This window comes from Mesitornis unicolor, unplaced genomic scaffold, assembly GCF_000695765.1.
Source record: "Mesitornis unicolor isolate BGI_N332 unplaced genomic scaffold, ASM69576v1 scaffold5702, whole genome shotgun sequence".
In the NCBI taxonomy this organism is placed as follows: Eukaryota; Metazoa; Chordata; class Aves; order Mesitornithiformes; family Mesitornithidae; genus Mesitornis; species Mesitornis unicolor.
In genome coordinates, this window is record NW_010169747.1 from 36240 (window position 1) to 50081 (window position 13842).

At 40.0% G+C, this 13842-nt stretch overlaps 1 protein-coding gene across 1 annotated transcript in view; it reads left to right on the forward strand.

Annotated features, from left to right (window-relative positions):
- Window positions 1-13794, forward strand: part of LOC104536741 (metallophosphoesterase MPPED2) — a gene marked incomplete at its 5' end in the record, with an annotated part of 23056 nt that extends 9262 nt beyond the window's left edge. Inside the window, one exon of the mRNA XM_010179452.1 lies at window positions 13565-13794. Within this exon, the coding sequence (XP_010177754.1) occupies window positions 13565-13794 (230 nt within the window). The remainder of the gene's footprint in view (window positions 1-13564) is intronic.
- Between the last annotated feature and the right edge of the window lie 48 nt (window positions 13795-13842).

Genomic DNA, 13842 nt, shown 5'->3' on the forward strand with positions numbered 1-13842 from the left:
GAATGATCGCTGGGTTTTGTGCTTCCCACCCCCCTTCCTCAGTTCTGCATACTAGGAAATGTGTGAGATTACCTTAAACTCAGCTACAAAACAGTATCTCAGTGAAATGCCATCCTGCATTTTTTTGCCTTGTATAAAATTATTTTTTTTGTGGCCAGCCACTGAGAGTGAAGATCTAAAAATTGCGGATTGGGAGAGGGGTTTGAATCAAGCTTAAAAATCAAATGTTAGCATTTATTCACATTACTATGCTGTAGAAAAGCAACATGCAGCAATTTATGTTACTGCAAGACTGGCAGCCTTTATCTTACAGTAATTACCTATACTAGAAGGTTAATAAATGTTCCAAGGATTACTGACTTCTTTTTGTTAAACAGATTGTTGCTTCTTTCGAGCTATAGCTACCCTGCATAGCTTGTTAATTAACCCTCTTGTTTCAGTGGGCTAAAGCTGAGTATTTGAGCTTGGACAAATTCTGCATGGATTTTATGTATTGGGAATGATGTGTCTTGGCACAAAAGGGCTGTGAAAAAAAGACTGGTGCAACTTCACTTCTCTAATCCACCTCTGTTGTGCCTGTTAGAAGAGCTTGAAATCTTTATTGACTGTATTTAGGGAGTATATTGATTTCAGAGGATGACTGTTATATTCATGGGCAATCTGGTACTACTGGTGGGGATAAAAAAGAGAAGAGAATCCTTTCTCCCAGAGCTAGAGGAATTTGGGCTTGCTTTGTCCTGCATGGTCAGCTGGAGCATGATAGTGTGGTTGCAAGACTCACCAGCAGGGCCCAACTTTACTCCTGATTTCTCTGCCCCCTCCCCTGCAGTGGCACAGGGCGATGGGGAGTGGGGGTTGCAGTTAGCCTCCATGTGCTGCAGGAGGACAGCCTGCCACCTCACCACCGCCTGCAGGGGAATCTGCTTCTGTGCACCTCCTCCTCCTCCCCCTCCTCTCATCACTGACCTTGGTGTCTATGTGGTTGTTTCTCTCACATCTCACTCCTCTCTCTGCTGCAGGTCTCCCAGCAGGTTTTTTTCCTGTCTTAAATATGTCATTGCTCCCACCGTTGCTGATTGGCTTGGCCTTGGCCAGAGGCAGGTCTGACTTGGAGCCAGGGAAGCTTCTAGCAGTTTCTCACAGGAGCCAACCCTGTAGCCCCTAACCTGCTACCAAAACCCCACCATACAAACCAGGTATGTCTCACTAAACCCCAGCGCGAGGCTGGGAGAACCCGCTCTGCTGCCGTGCCCTGTGATGCTGGGCTGGTCGCAGCGTTTGGCTCATGTATGTATGTCCTGGTGGCCCTTCAGCAGCTTTGGGAACTGAGTTTCCCAGGACTTGAGATCACTTTGAGGCTCAGCGCACTTCAGTGCCTCACTCCACTGAGCCGTTCTGGTCTCTCCTCCTCCTGCACTCCAGCTGTGAGGTGAAGGTTACCAAACCCTCACTTACTATCGATGGTACATTTAGTAGAGAAGGAACAAAGCAGCACAACAGGGGACAACAATGTAAGGAGAGAGGCAAGAAGATGCAAAGCCTGCGCAGAAAAGAACAAACTAACATCAAACTGGGGGAGGGACGGAGGGTACAAAGAAGAGGGAGACAAATGGGAGCAGAGGGATGTAAAGTAGTGGAGATTCATCTGCTTTTTCTGGAGCTTCATTTCTTCCCAAGTTAATAAAATCAAGAAAAGAGAGGTCAGGAATACTCTGAACTTTGAATTTCCTGTAACTTTTGATAAGTGAACTGGAAAGACCTCAGAATTACGTGTAACTTTTCTAATGAATCAGAATCTTTATTATTACAGGCTGGGCTGGGTATCAGAGTGCAATAGCTCGTTTTTTCCTGAATGTTTTTTCCTGAATGATGCTGTTATATTTTTTTTAATGTGAACAGCCACAGAAACTTGAGAGTTTTAGTTCAAAAGAGCTGCAAATGACAAATAGTTATCCACATTTCCTTACTTTTCCCTGAACTGCTCTCCCTCACACATTACTCTTAAGGCTCCTCACTCCCTAAGCAGCATTTGGCATTTGCGTTTGCTACTGAGAGAGCAGAGCAGAAAAAAGAGAAGAAAAACTGCAAGGCAACCATGAGGTTTCCTTTGTTTCTGTGAGATGTCTCCTGAGTGTTGTGGGGAAGTTCTTTGCTCCTGCTCTCCTCTGTCCCTGCTGCAAACTTTGGTGGTCACTGGGAATACAATAATGCAGTTGTAGCAGTACCAGTGGTCCTGAGAGTAAAGGTCCTGGACTAATGTCCTCTCATAAAACTGCATGCCAAGTAATTTGCAGACTAGCACTGTAGGGAACGCAATTCACCATTTGCAGTCTTCTGGTTGTAAATTACAATCTTGTACCATTAGCTGGAGCGTTGAAGGCCAGGAGGGATTTCCTGAGCAAGGATGGCTGAGGGGATGCCCTGCTGTGGCAGCCACCCGGGCTGCCCCTGGAGACAGAGGGAAGGAAGAGCCACTGCTCTGGTGACTGACTGCTCTGGCTGTCCCTGTTACAATGGGTCCTGGCATTTGAGTGAGTTGCTAGGGAGGATGTGTGCATGGCTATAGTGGAAGCAATATAGCCATTCATAAACAAATGCTTCCGTGAAGCCAGCTGTAAAAACAACGATGCTTGCCTTTGAGGTGAAAGGGCAAAACCTTAGCAGAAAGGAGTATAAATAAGAAATAAATTTTTACTTTTGTGTAAGTGACTGAAATAGCTGTTCTCTTACTGCTTTGTCTTATTGAGCAGCTCTGATTAACTGCATATCGTTGTCGCTTTATTCAGCAAAACTTAAGGTCTGCATATCATGCCTTTTTATGGCAGTTTTTTCATTTTCTTTTTTTGGTTAAAATGGGTAAGTCAAGAGACATCTGCAGAAAGCAAAAGAGATGAAAAATTGCAAATGCTGCATGCCCCAACAGTTAATGACAGCATTTAATTACAGAGAAATATTTATTCATGTACCAGAATCCTTGGTGTACTCTTGTACACAAAAGGAAACTGCAGATGCTGCATCATACAGATTTTACAGCACCTTGTGAAAACGTTACTGTGTTTTCTAATGCACAGATACAAGTACCATAAATCTCACAGACCCATTTAACTTGGTTTAAAAACATTTCACTACCTTTGTAGGTTAGGTGCTTAATATTATCTTTATGAAGGAGCAAATACAGCTGCATCAAAGGGCCTGTGTACTTGCAGTAACAAGAATAGGTAAGATAAGAGTTTCACTTGATTTCCATCACAAATAAAGCACTCAAACTCTTTATATTGCAGAATGGAGTTTACCTTACATATGCTATATTTTATTCATCTGTTTTGTGCTTTCTTTTTTGAAAGGACAATTATGACTTATTTCAGCATATAGATTTGCCCACTGAAATTCAAAGAACAGCACCTTGGATTTTTAAAAAACTTAAATCTGAATGGTCTGTCGTGAAGTCCTGGGATGCTGCAACATAAATAATTTGGTAATTGAAATTCTGCAAAGCCAGGAGAAGAGAGGAGATGGCAAGAAATACTCGCAGGGGTGAGATTTGGAACTCAGAAATCAGTGGCACCATATCCCATAGTTACCACTCTAGAACTTTATCGTGCTTTTTTTTTTTTTTAGAGTTTGGGTTTGCTATATATGCAAAAACTTACAAGGAGGGTAACTGATTCTGTGTGCCATTCTGCTCTAGCAATTCTAGATGGGCAGGAAAATAAAGCCTGCATAAGAGCAGTTCAGTCTCTTGTAATAGCCTGATACAGCTGGAGTGATTTGATTGTCTCCTTCAGTAGCTGAGAAACCTCTCTGTGGGCTGGGTTATTAAAAGGAATTTCCATACAGGGCTCAGGAGATTCCTGGTATCCAAGTTCATCTTGAAAGACTATAATGGAATGGTTGCGTTTATTTAGAATAATAAATTTAAACGTGGGATTCAGAATATAATGCTGGAGGTTCATAAGGACCTGCCTGAATATTTTTAGATGACTGTCCTGCGTTCTCTGTTTACTTTCTCTTCAAAGATTACAGGAAAGGGCCATGGAGGTAGTTCTGAAATACAGTACAAAGCGCTGTCAAATGGATATGGGGTTGCTTCTAGAAGTGGGATTTAATTCTGATTTTAGATTTCTCCTCTTCCAACTTAGAAAAGGAAGAAACAATTTCCAATAAACATCAGCATCGTCAACTGAAAATATATTTAAAACCACCTTTGATTATCAAACTTCCTTTTTTATACTTAAATGTTTACAAGTAAAAGCGCAAAACGTGATCACAGAGTACAATTTCAAAAGCAGCTAATTGCTTTAGCACGCTGGAGAATGTTACATTCTGAGAGTTATTAAAAAGCTGATGTCCTGCTTTTAGATGGCAGTTCATGCTTTTAAAGTCTTTGGGATATGTAAAAAAATATGTTCTCTTATTTCTTCTTCTTCCTTTCAGTTTATTTTCCTTGTGATTATTCTTGTTGTCCCTGCTTATAATTTTTTCCCTTATCATTATGGGAATTTACCTGTGTTACATTAGTCTTGGTAGTCAGTTAACTCTGAGAGTCCCACTATGCTTTGTAGTCTAATCATAATAATGTACTCAAAAATCACAGTTTTGAAAGGAAGAAGTTCAGTTCCATGTATAAAGGTGGAGAAATTATGTGTTATAGAAAGAAAATTAAAATATTTGTTAGAAGTTTCTTGTTCATGTATTTGAGATTTATCTTATAAGAAACGCTCTGATCATCTTACTGGGATACAGGAAAAAAGAGACATTTGGAGGGTTTTTTTCAGAAATGCTGACGAGGCTTCACCAGGCTGCAAGACAGAGGGAGGTGTCTGCCTACTCCTTAGTGCATTGCAAGCCTCGAAGACTCATCTAAAAATGAGAAAACAAATAATGGGAACAAGTTCACAGAGGACAGAAACAAGAGAATGTTTTTGGTGATTATATGTGTTTCCTGATGGATTTGTTTATTTTAAGATAGATAGGTGGATATTGGAAGTATCCTGACAGATGTGTTTTTCTGTCCTGTCCAGAAAAGGAAGTTCGTTCTGCTGCTCACATAAAGGTCCCTGTTAATAAGGCATAAAAATTTTGGGGCAGAATCTAGGTCTGGGTCCTGTGTTCGTAATTCTCATTTTCTTCAGTAAGTAGTGAAGAACTGATATCCAGACTTGTTTCTCTTTTAAATAAAGATTTTACTGTGTCTGGAAAATCTTGTCCTTAGCATTCGCTGGCCTTTTGCAGTGTGAAAATACATGTACATGAAAATACCAAGACATTGTCTGTGATAATTATGATTAGCTTAATTACTTTCTGTATAATTGTTTCTCAAGATGACCTCCTTTTTGATGGCTTTTATTCATTTATTTTAGAAAAAAAGGACTTAATTGGAATTGTAAATTACAGAGACAAAGGGTATGTTATGGGAAGTAGGTCCAGATCTGTTTGTGTCAGTGACTGTTGGTTTTTATATTTTTAAGATTCATGGAGAAAAATCGTTTAAATTGATGCAGTACGTGCATGCACAAAGTAATACCAACAACCAAGATATTATTTCAAAATCTGGTGAGTTTCTTTATAGAGGATTAGGTTATATAGTGTGGGGGGACTCCAAAAAGAAAATAGAATTGTGTATTGATGCCTTTAGAAATATTATTTCAGGGTAATAAAATGTTCCTGGAAATTCCCACCTGAGTGGAGAAAATGGAGTTTGTTTGCAGTAATTGCATTTTCTAGCATTTGCTTTCGCGCTTTCCAATATGAGTTAAGCCAATTGGAACCTGTGATTTCGTTTTGCTTATTGGCAAAAGTACCATGTAGATTGATCTGTGATGCATTTATAGAGAATGCTTTGAAAATTTTGAAATAGAGATGGCTTTTTCTTATTATATTTAGATAGTATTAGGGTTCATTTCTATATTCTAGCCTAATGTAGTAGTAACCAAAAAATGTTCTATTTCAATTTAGTTTAAATCAAGTTCAAGGAGAACATTTCTGCTTAGCCCCAGTGGTGCTGTGAAAGCAGAGTTTATTTTCTCATTCTCAGCCATGGTATTCAGAGTCCGAGATCTGAGCCATTCGAAACTGCACCGAGCTAAAATTGGTCTGAAACTTGCCAGCCCTGGTATATTAAGATCTTGATCGCAAGAGAAAATGTAAAATTCTGTTGGACTAAAGATAACATTTTTCTGCGTATTTGCAGTATACGTGCACTATAGACCTTAAACTACAGGGGGATTAGATGCAAATCTCATTATGAGTGTAAATACGGGGTAATTCTGTTCAGAGGAACACCCTTCAGCCCTGCCAGACAAAAGGTGTTCTTGCCTGAAAACATTACGTATTTTCCCAAGTGAGCACTACTTCACTTAAACGATCTCTTTGAAAGTGTGCACACAGCACCGAAGCAGTCGTGGTCGTCCTTTATGTATAGCTTTGCTATGGGAAAGAGAAGGGTAGCCGGAACTACTATTCCTGCAAGAAGCATTTTTTAAAATGAAAGGGAAAAAGAAAGGGTATTGTGATTTCCAGGCAAGGTGGTGGTTTCAGAATTTGCTAAATTTAAAGGGAAACTTCATAGCTGTCAGCTTTTTTGATTTTAAATTAGATGTGTTTTTTTTTCTTGAAAGCTGTGTTTTAGGTTACATAATTACAAGCTTGAAAAAGCCTTTCCAGGGACTAGCAGGCAGAGAAAGCCGTGCTCCTTCTGTTTCAAATGTCATAATTTTAAAGTCAGTTTGGGGGACTTTTTACACCTAAAGCTGGCAGCGCCGTGAGCTGCAATATCTGGAGGCTTTTTTTGGTTTTGAGGTTAGACTAAACAAAAACTTCAGATTCTGTCTCTTTCAAAACAAATGAATGTTGTATTAATTGATAAAGCTTTAGTGAAGCTTTACATGTTTCAAGAAAAAATGTTTCAATAACAGTAGCCCAGTGAAATTCAAAACATCTTTGAGATCAAAACCCGCCGCATGTAATGCCAGAATAACGCTAAGGAAGCTGTGGAACACTGAAGCGAAACAAAAGATTGTTGTGCTACATTATTTCTTTTAACGGAAAGGAGGAGGATATTAATCACAAACAGTTACATTAGAATAATGTTATGGTTGAGACATAAATACATAAAAGCAAGGAATTGTTTCCAATGCAGAGCATCGTTAAATCAAACCCCTAGTTAACTAGGTTCTGCAGTAGTATGTGGCCCTGTTGTAGGGTACTGCATGTGGTGATGTTGCGGCCCAATTTTGTGTGAAATTCACTGCGTTTACCTATGGGAGAGAAAATGAGTGGAGGCACTTGGTATTGGGTACCGCTGATTCTGCAGTATCCAGCTTCTCCCGAGTGCCTGTATAGGTTAAGTAGCACCTGTCTCTGCGGTCGCTTGGAAAGGACCGTATCTGCTGCGATACCTTGGCACGACAGAGCTCAGTTAGAGGTGCTGAGGCAAGATTCACTCAATACTTCCTTGCTTTCATGGGTTTATGACTCAACCGTGGCATTATTGTAACGTAGTTTTTTGTGTTTAATGTTTCTTAGACTTGGTTTTCCATTGCCAGCATGGAAGAAATCCTAATGCATGAGTTTCAGAGGAGAAGGTAGCAGTCTGAACCTGCTGTGTGGCTCGATCCGCAAGTGTGAGTATTAACGCTAGAGCTGTCAGGCCTTGTGAAAATTAATGAAGCCTGACGGTTACAGAGTGAAAGGTCAGAGACAGAGCTTGCACTTACCTAACATTTCTGTTTTGTTGTGTCTAACAGCATTTTCAACAAAGGGGAGCTTTAATGTACAAGCTTTAGATTTATCACAGGAATTCAAAGGTCTCAGCCTTTGCTTCTCCCTGTGCTGTGGTCTGATGGGTTTTTTTGCATAAAGGCAAAACAGTTAAACTTTAATTCATCTACTCCTCTTGCTGTGTTCCCTGTGTGTGTTTTGCCTGGATTTTTCCTCAAAATTTTCTTTTGGAGGGACAAAAAAGAAGCATCTGAACCGATAATAATTTAAAAAGCTGGAATACTTTACATCAAGAAAATTTTGAGAAATCTTTTACTTCAGTTCTTTGTACTTCTTCAGAAGCATGTTTTGGGCTTGTGCATGTTCTGTCTTTTATTTGCCTGCTTTTTTTCTTCGTTCTTTCATTCTGTAGATTTCTACAGACATAGAGAGGTGAAATGCATAGAAATACACAGGTTATGTTTTCAGCCAGTATGTTGGTTGACATTGGTTTTAGCCATTTCATTGAGGACTTTTTGAGAAGGCTGTTTGCTTAAAACAGCCAGAATATTTTCAGTCAGTTGATCAGTCTCATCTTAGAAGTTTTTTGTTTTGGATCTCAGTACCTGCAGTTGATTGTTGGTAAGTTCTTTATATCTAAGCTTATAATTTGAAAGCTCAAGTCAGTATAACTGTACTTATACAGTCTAACTCATTTGTTGCTGCCAAAGGAGAAATCAGAGCCTTTGAGATATTCTGTTTTTCATTTGAAAAGCTGAAAGCGGCCTGTGTGTGTTGCGATTGTGCTGTAAATGCTGGGAAGAGAAAGTAACCATGGCCCTGAGATGCAGGGGGCTTTCCATGAGTAACCTCTGTGAGGAGTTGCAGAGCTGCTGCCCAGCAGCAGGGTCTGCGGGCTGCCCTTGCCTGCTGCCCATCGGTGGGCAGCTGTGGCCAGACAACCGATAGCAACCTGTGCTGCTGTGGGAACTGGAAGTCCATAGGAATGACACAAAATCTGCTCCTTCAGTGTTTATCTTTGGACATGTATTTGGTTGGTTATAGGGGAGTGCTCCATGACCAGTTTTGCACTTCTGAAGCATGTAAGATACACCATATATTCAAGATAATTCATTTGCACTTGTACAGTTCGTACTTTAAAGTTTCTCAGCCCATTTCTCAGCATATGGCCGAAGGGTCTATGAGGCTATGAAATGGGCATGAAAATGCCTTACATTTCATGAAAGTGTTGTGTGGTTTGAATAGTTAATACATGTGTATGCATATTCAGAGCTTTGCATCAAAAGCGCTTGCATAGCATTTGTGTGTAAATACGGGTTTCTACCACTAAAGAGACAGCTAGTATCACATTATTTCTCATTCCCTTACTTCCCTGTGGGTTTTGTAGGTAACAGTAGTTAAAAAATAATGTGATTTTCTATTTTTATAGGGACTCAGCAGTTAACAGTCATTGACAGTCAGACTTTTTTTACTGTCTGGCAGCTCTACAGAACTTGGGTTGTGTGACTAAATTGTGCTCGTATGAAGCACGCCATTAAAACGTGAATGGTTGTTCAACACATTAAGGACCCCTAGTACTTAAGGTGAACTTAAAAAACCACTGGAACACCTACATAGGTAGGTTAAAAAAAACAATACACATGCACACTCCACCTTTTACACCCTCGTCCCACATAATGGGTGTATTTAAAGTTGGTCTGTTCAGCTAACACTTTAAAGCGATAGAAGTGGTTGCAGCCAGCAAAAGAAGTCCTGCTTTACCAGTGTTCACAGAGCTTCATTTCTTTTTTGCCATGTCAATTTTCAGCTATGCTCTGTGGCCACCAAATCCCTGTGTTGGCAAAGAGGGGCGGTGGCACAGAGTGAAGATGAATGCTTGTGGGACAAAGGTACGTAGGACTGTAGCTTGAGGGTTGAATTGTTAAATAAGAAGTCACAGAAATCTTCTGAGACTCTCAGATTAATGTATTTACTAGAAATAATTCCATTTTTACAAGGTATTCACAGTTAACTATATTTGCTTTTATTTGAGCAAGAGTGATATTGACAGAAAGAACAAGTTTTCTAATTGCAGTATTTTCTTGATCAGTTATTACATTGTGCCCTTGCTTCTACTGTTGAGGGCAGATGTTGAAAAACATCTTAGCCAAAATAATATATATTGAAGATACACACGTGTGTACACACATGCACACTCTGTGTGTGTATATACACATAAATATGTAGAATGTCAAATACTCCAGTATAAGTGACTACAGATTTGGTGCCCTAATCGTTTTTAGTAGCTGTAATCTTAGCCTTTTGATCTCATCTGTTAAACATTTAAGTATTTTTAATTTCAACTCAGTTATTACCCTAGGAGTTGATAACTGGGGTTTCTAAAGCACTCGTCCCAGCAAAGAGGTCAAACTCTTCCTAGTCTGGAAAGCAATTCTTTTGTTTTCCAGATTCACAGTGTAAATTAGAATGAATGATATTACTGATGCATGATGGAAAATTTAAGTTAGGAAATTAGACTAATAAAGACCAGATGTGGCTAACAAAAATTAAGTGAAGGAAAATGAGGAAATGCCTTTCAATTTGTGTATTGTGGTACAGCGTCTCTGTACAGACAGCACAGATGTAGATATGCAGAGATTAATCTGGTCAAGATGAAACTGAAATACCATAGAATAGGAGATTTTTGTATGTGACTGTTTATGCTTCTATATTAAACACAGAAGGTCAGCAGATTGTAGACAAAGGGCAAAACTGCCAAAAGAAAACGCCAAAATATTTCATAAATTGTATCCAAGAGAATGAATGGTGTGCACTGCCACAGGGCCCTTCAGGAAGGGAAATCCTGAATGCAATGAATAAATAGCTAATGTGATTGCAGGTAATTTATTACTGTGATTAGTGCTATATAGTCTTTCCTCAGGGAAGAGGAAAGAAATGGATGAGACTTCTCCTTGCTGTGCTTGCCTGTGCTTGGGCCTGGCTTTTGATTGCATTTTGATGAGTGGTGGTGCTCCTCACTAGCTCCCTAGTCAGCTCCGGAGAAGAAGAGCAAATTGTGACTGGTTATAAAGCTGGGCAACTAGGTGGGGAGCCTGGTCAGACCTTGGTGCCATCCTGTGGTAAATACCAAAGTCTATACGAATATGGAGTGAAACACATCTCATATCATTGCTGGGTGGGGGACCTGGGTCTGCAGCCATTACATCCACAGCCAACACCGGTTATTGCTGGCTTGCAGGCTGCGGGTGTGCAGTACAGCTGAGCTAGAGCTTACACATAGATGGTGCTGAACTTTGGTCCCTGAGGGGTTTCTCTTCCAGAGCCCATTTCACCTCAGTCATGGTGTTGGTCCTTAGGTTTCATTGGTGGGGCCACGTCCTGAGCCTGCCCATGGCACTGGGGAGAGCTGTTCTCTCCCAAGCCCCCCCGGCTCCCCCGGGCCTTCCTTGCTCTCAAAAACTGGCCAAGCAGGGCCTCTCCTTGGTCTCAGTAAAATCAACATCTGTCTTGCTGCCAATTGCAGTAAACACAGTTTGGTTTTCCCTACTGATTGCAGGTGCTTGTATAACATGCATAATGTTAACATTTATGTGTTTTAATAATCACTGGTGCCACCACTGGTTTGTCTTCTTGTGTCTCTTGTCTTCAAAGTAAGTCCTCTTTTTCAAGGTGTCAAGATAAAAAAACCCATTGACTTCAAGCAGAAATTGACTTCCAGACTTAATTGGTCATAATATCACCAAAATGGGCTGATTTTCAAGTCTATCAAAATAAATGGGAGAAAGTGTAAAACTTGGACGTTTATCCAGTAAGATGAGATGTTTGTTCTGCTAAAACTGAATGTTGGTAACTTGGCGGAAACCTGAATTTAACTTCTTCGACCTACTTCTCTGAGAATTTTATCACATTTGGCTTGTTTCAGGGGATTGATAGTTATGACAAGTGTATCAAATTTCATGCCAGTGGTATCTTTTATGTTTCCTGAGAGAGGAGAAAATAGCAATTTTACCTTGTGCCCAGGAGTCACAGAGAACAGGAATTGTAGGTACCTGCCACATTGAGTTTTTAAATAAAAATGAATTGCAGAGCAGCATGCAGCAGAGATGGGAAAGGGGAGGGAAGAGGAAAAGGAGTGAGGCATGAGCCTGCAGAGGAGCATTTATTGCATCTCTTCCAGTTTTTAATCTAATGCAGCACCACAGAGAGCTATGAATATGTATGATCTGCATTTTATTTAGATGTGAGGTGTCTGTGAAGATGTCTGCTTGGTTTCTTCAGGGATTTGTAGCTTTTTGGTTTTTTATCCAGAATTAACTAATTTTGCAAAGGTGATGTTTATCTATGCATCTTGTGTGATTCTTGTTTCCGTACATATTGAAAACCAGAAGGTTTTTACTGGTTCCTTGTAAGTCTTTATTTAGGAGAGAGTTAATCTTGTTGTAAATACTTACAACTTTGCTTTGAAACTTACTTTTCAAAAAAGAAACACAAAACCAAACAGTTTTGAAAGTTTAAAGACAAGTTTTAAACTAGGAAAGCCACACCTATTTAGGAGAACTGTATTAATGAGAAATATATAGCATCCATTTCTGTGTTCCTCAGTGCAGATGTTGGGAGTACCAGAACTGGAAGATGGACCCATAGATTTCCAAATAGATTTTGCTGCCTTTTAAGGAAAAGCAAAACCAAAACAACAACAACACAAAACCAACCTTTTCTAAATTATTGGAATAAACACCAAAATGAATGATTTGCCATAAGACTAGGAAATCAGGCTTATGGAGAATGCAGCAGAAGTTAGCTTTGATGGAGACTTACGTCTGATTTTTGACAAGTCACAGTGGGACACATTTTGTAAAAGAACCTAACTTCTGTGAAGACACCACAGTATGGCATCATATTTTTAAGGGAGCTCAGCACCCAGTATGTTTATTTTGAAGGTTCGGCACTGGTTGTTGGTACAGAGTGCTTGAAAATCTGCCTCTGAACTCCGAAAATCTGTCTCTGTGGGCTTGATCTGCGCCTTGTTCCAAACAATTGAAATAGCTGCTCTAATTTGAGGTGATCAAGCCTGCACTCTTCGTCAGAGATAAATTAATATACAATATAATACTATAAATGAGTTAACCACATCTCTTTTCCTTATATTTTATTTCCTTGAGTTTCATAGTTTCTTCTAACATGTACTTCTTACAGAAATGAGGTACTACCATAAACTGTGGTCTGTTGCAAGTGAATTGGAACCTTGGAGAACAGGCTGAATCTGGGCGTAAAAGCCACTTCTTAAATGGTTTGGATTCCATACAAATTCATCCAGATAATTTAAAAACCAACAGCACCAGCAGCCTAATTCAGTACGGGGCGCCTGGTACCCTCACGACTCGTGAGGCATACTGCAGCCTCTGGCCCACCCACCCATGCAGACACGAGGTATCTCACTGCAGGTCACTCCTGTGGAGCAGGAGTCGGGACTGCTGACTGACCCAGCCCCCTGAATTAAGCATTAGGACTGAGAGGCACATCTTAGGCTCATCTAAACCAATATGTCATCAGTTGAAAGCAGGGGAACAGTGGTGGTTGGCCTTCTTTGAAGCTGGTCTGGTGCCTACCAGCTTGTTTTGATTAACACTTTTTATTATGACATTGCTTTGTGTGACGTTACTTTGCATTTTAACACAATTTCATTCAATGGAAGAGAAGTGGTAATAATAATTCTGCTCAACATGAAGACACACAGAGATCTTGGGTATTTCATTCTGTCACTGCTAGCTGTCTACTTATTGTGCCGGCAATGCTGGTGTGGGAGGAAAATGTGCTAATTAAGTCCTCTTTTTTGTTATTTCAGGAAACCTACCATATGAATATAAAATAGTGATTGCTGGGAATCATGAACTGACATTTGATAAGGAATTCATGGCAGACCTTGTTAAACAAGATTACTACCGCTTTCCCTCTGTGTCCAAATTGAAACCAGAGGACTTTGACAATGTTCAGTCACTCCTGACAAATAGTATTTACTTACAAGATTCAGAGGTAACAGTTAAAGGATTCCGAATATACGGTGCTCCGTGGTAAGTCTCAATTTAAACTTTCTTTGCTGTTTATTACTTGAAACACAGCAGG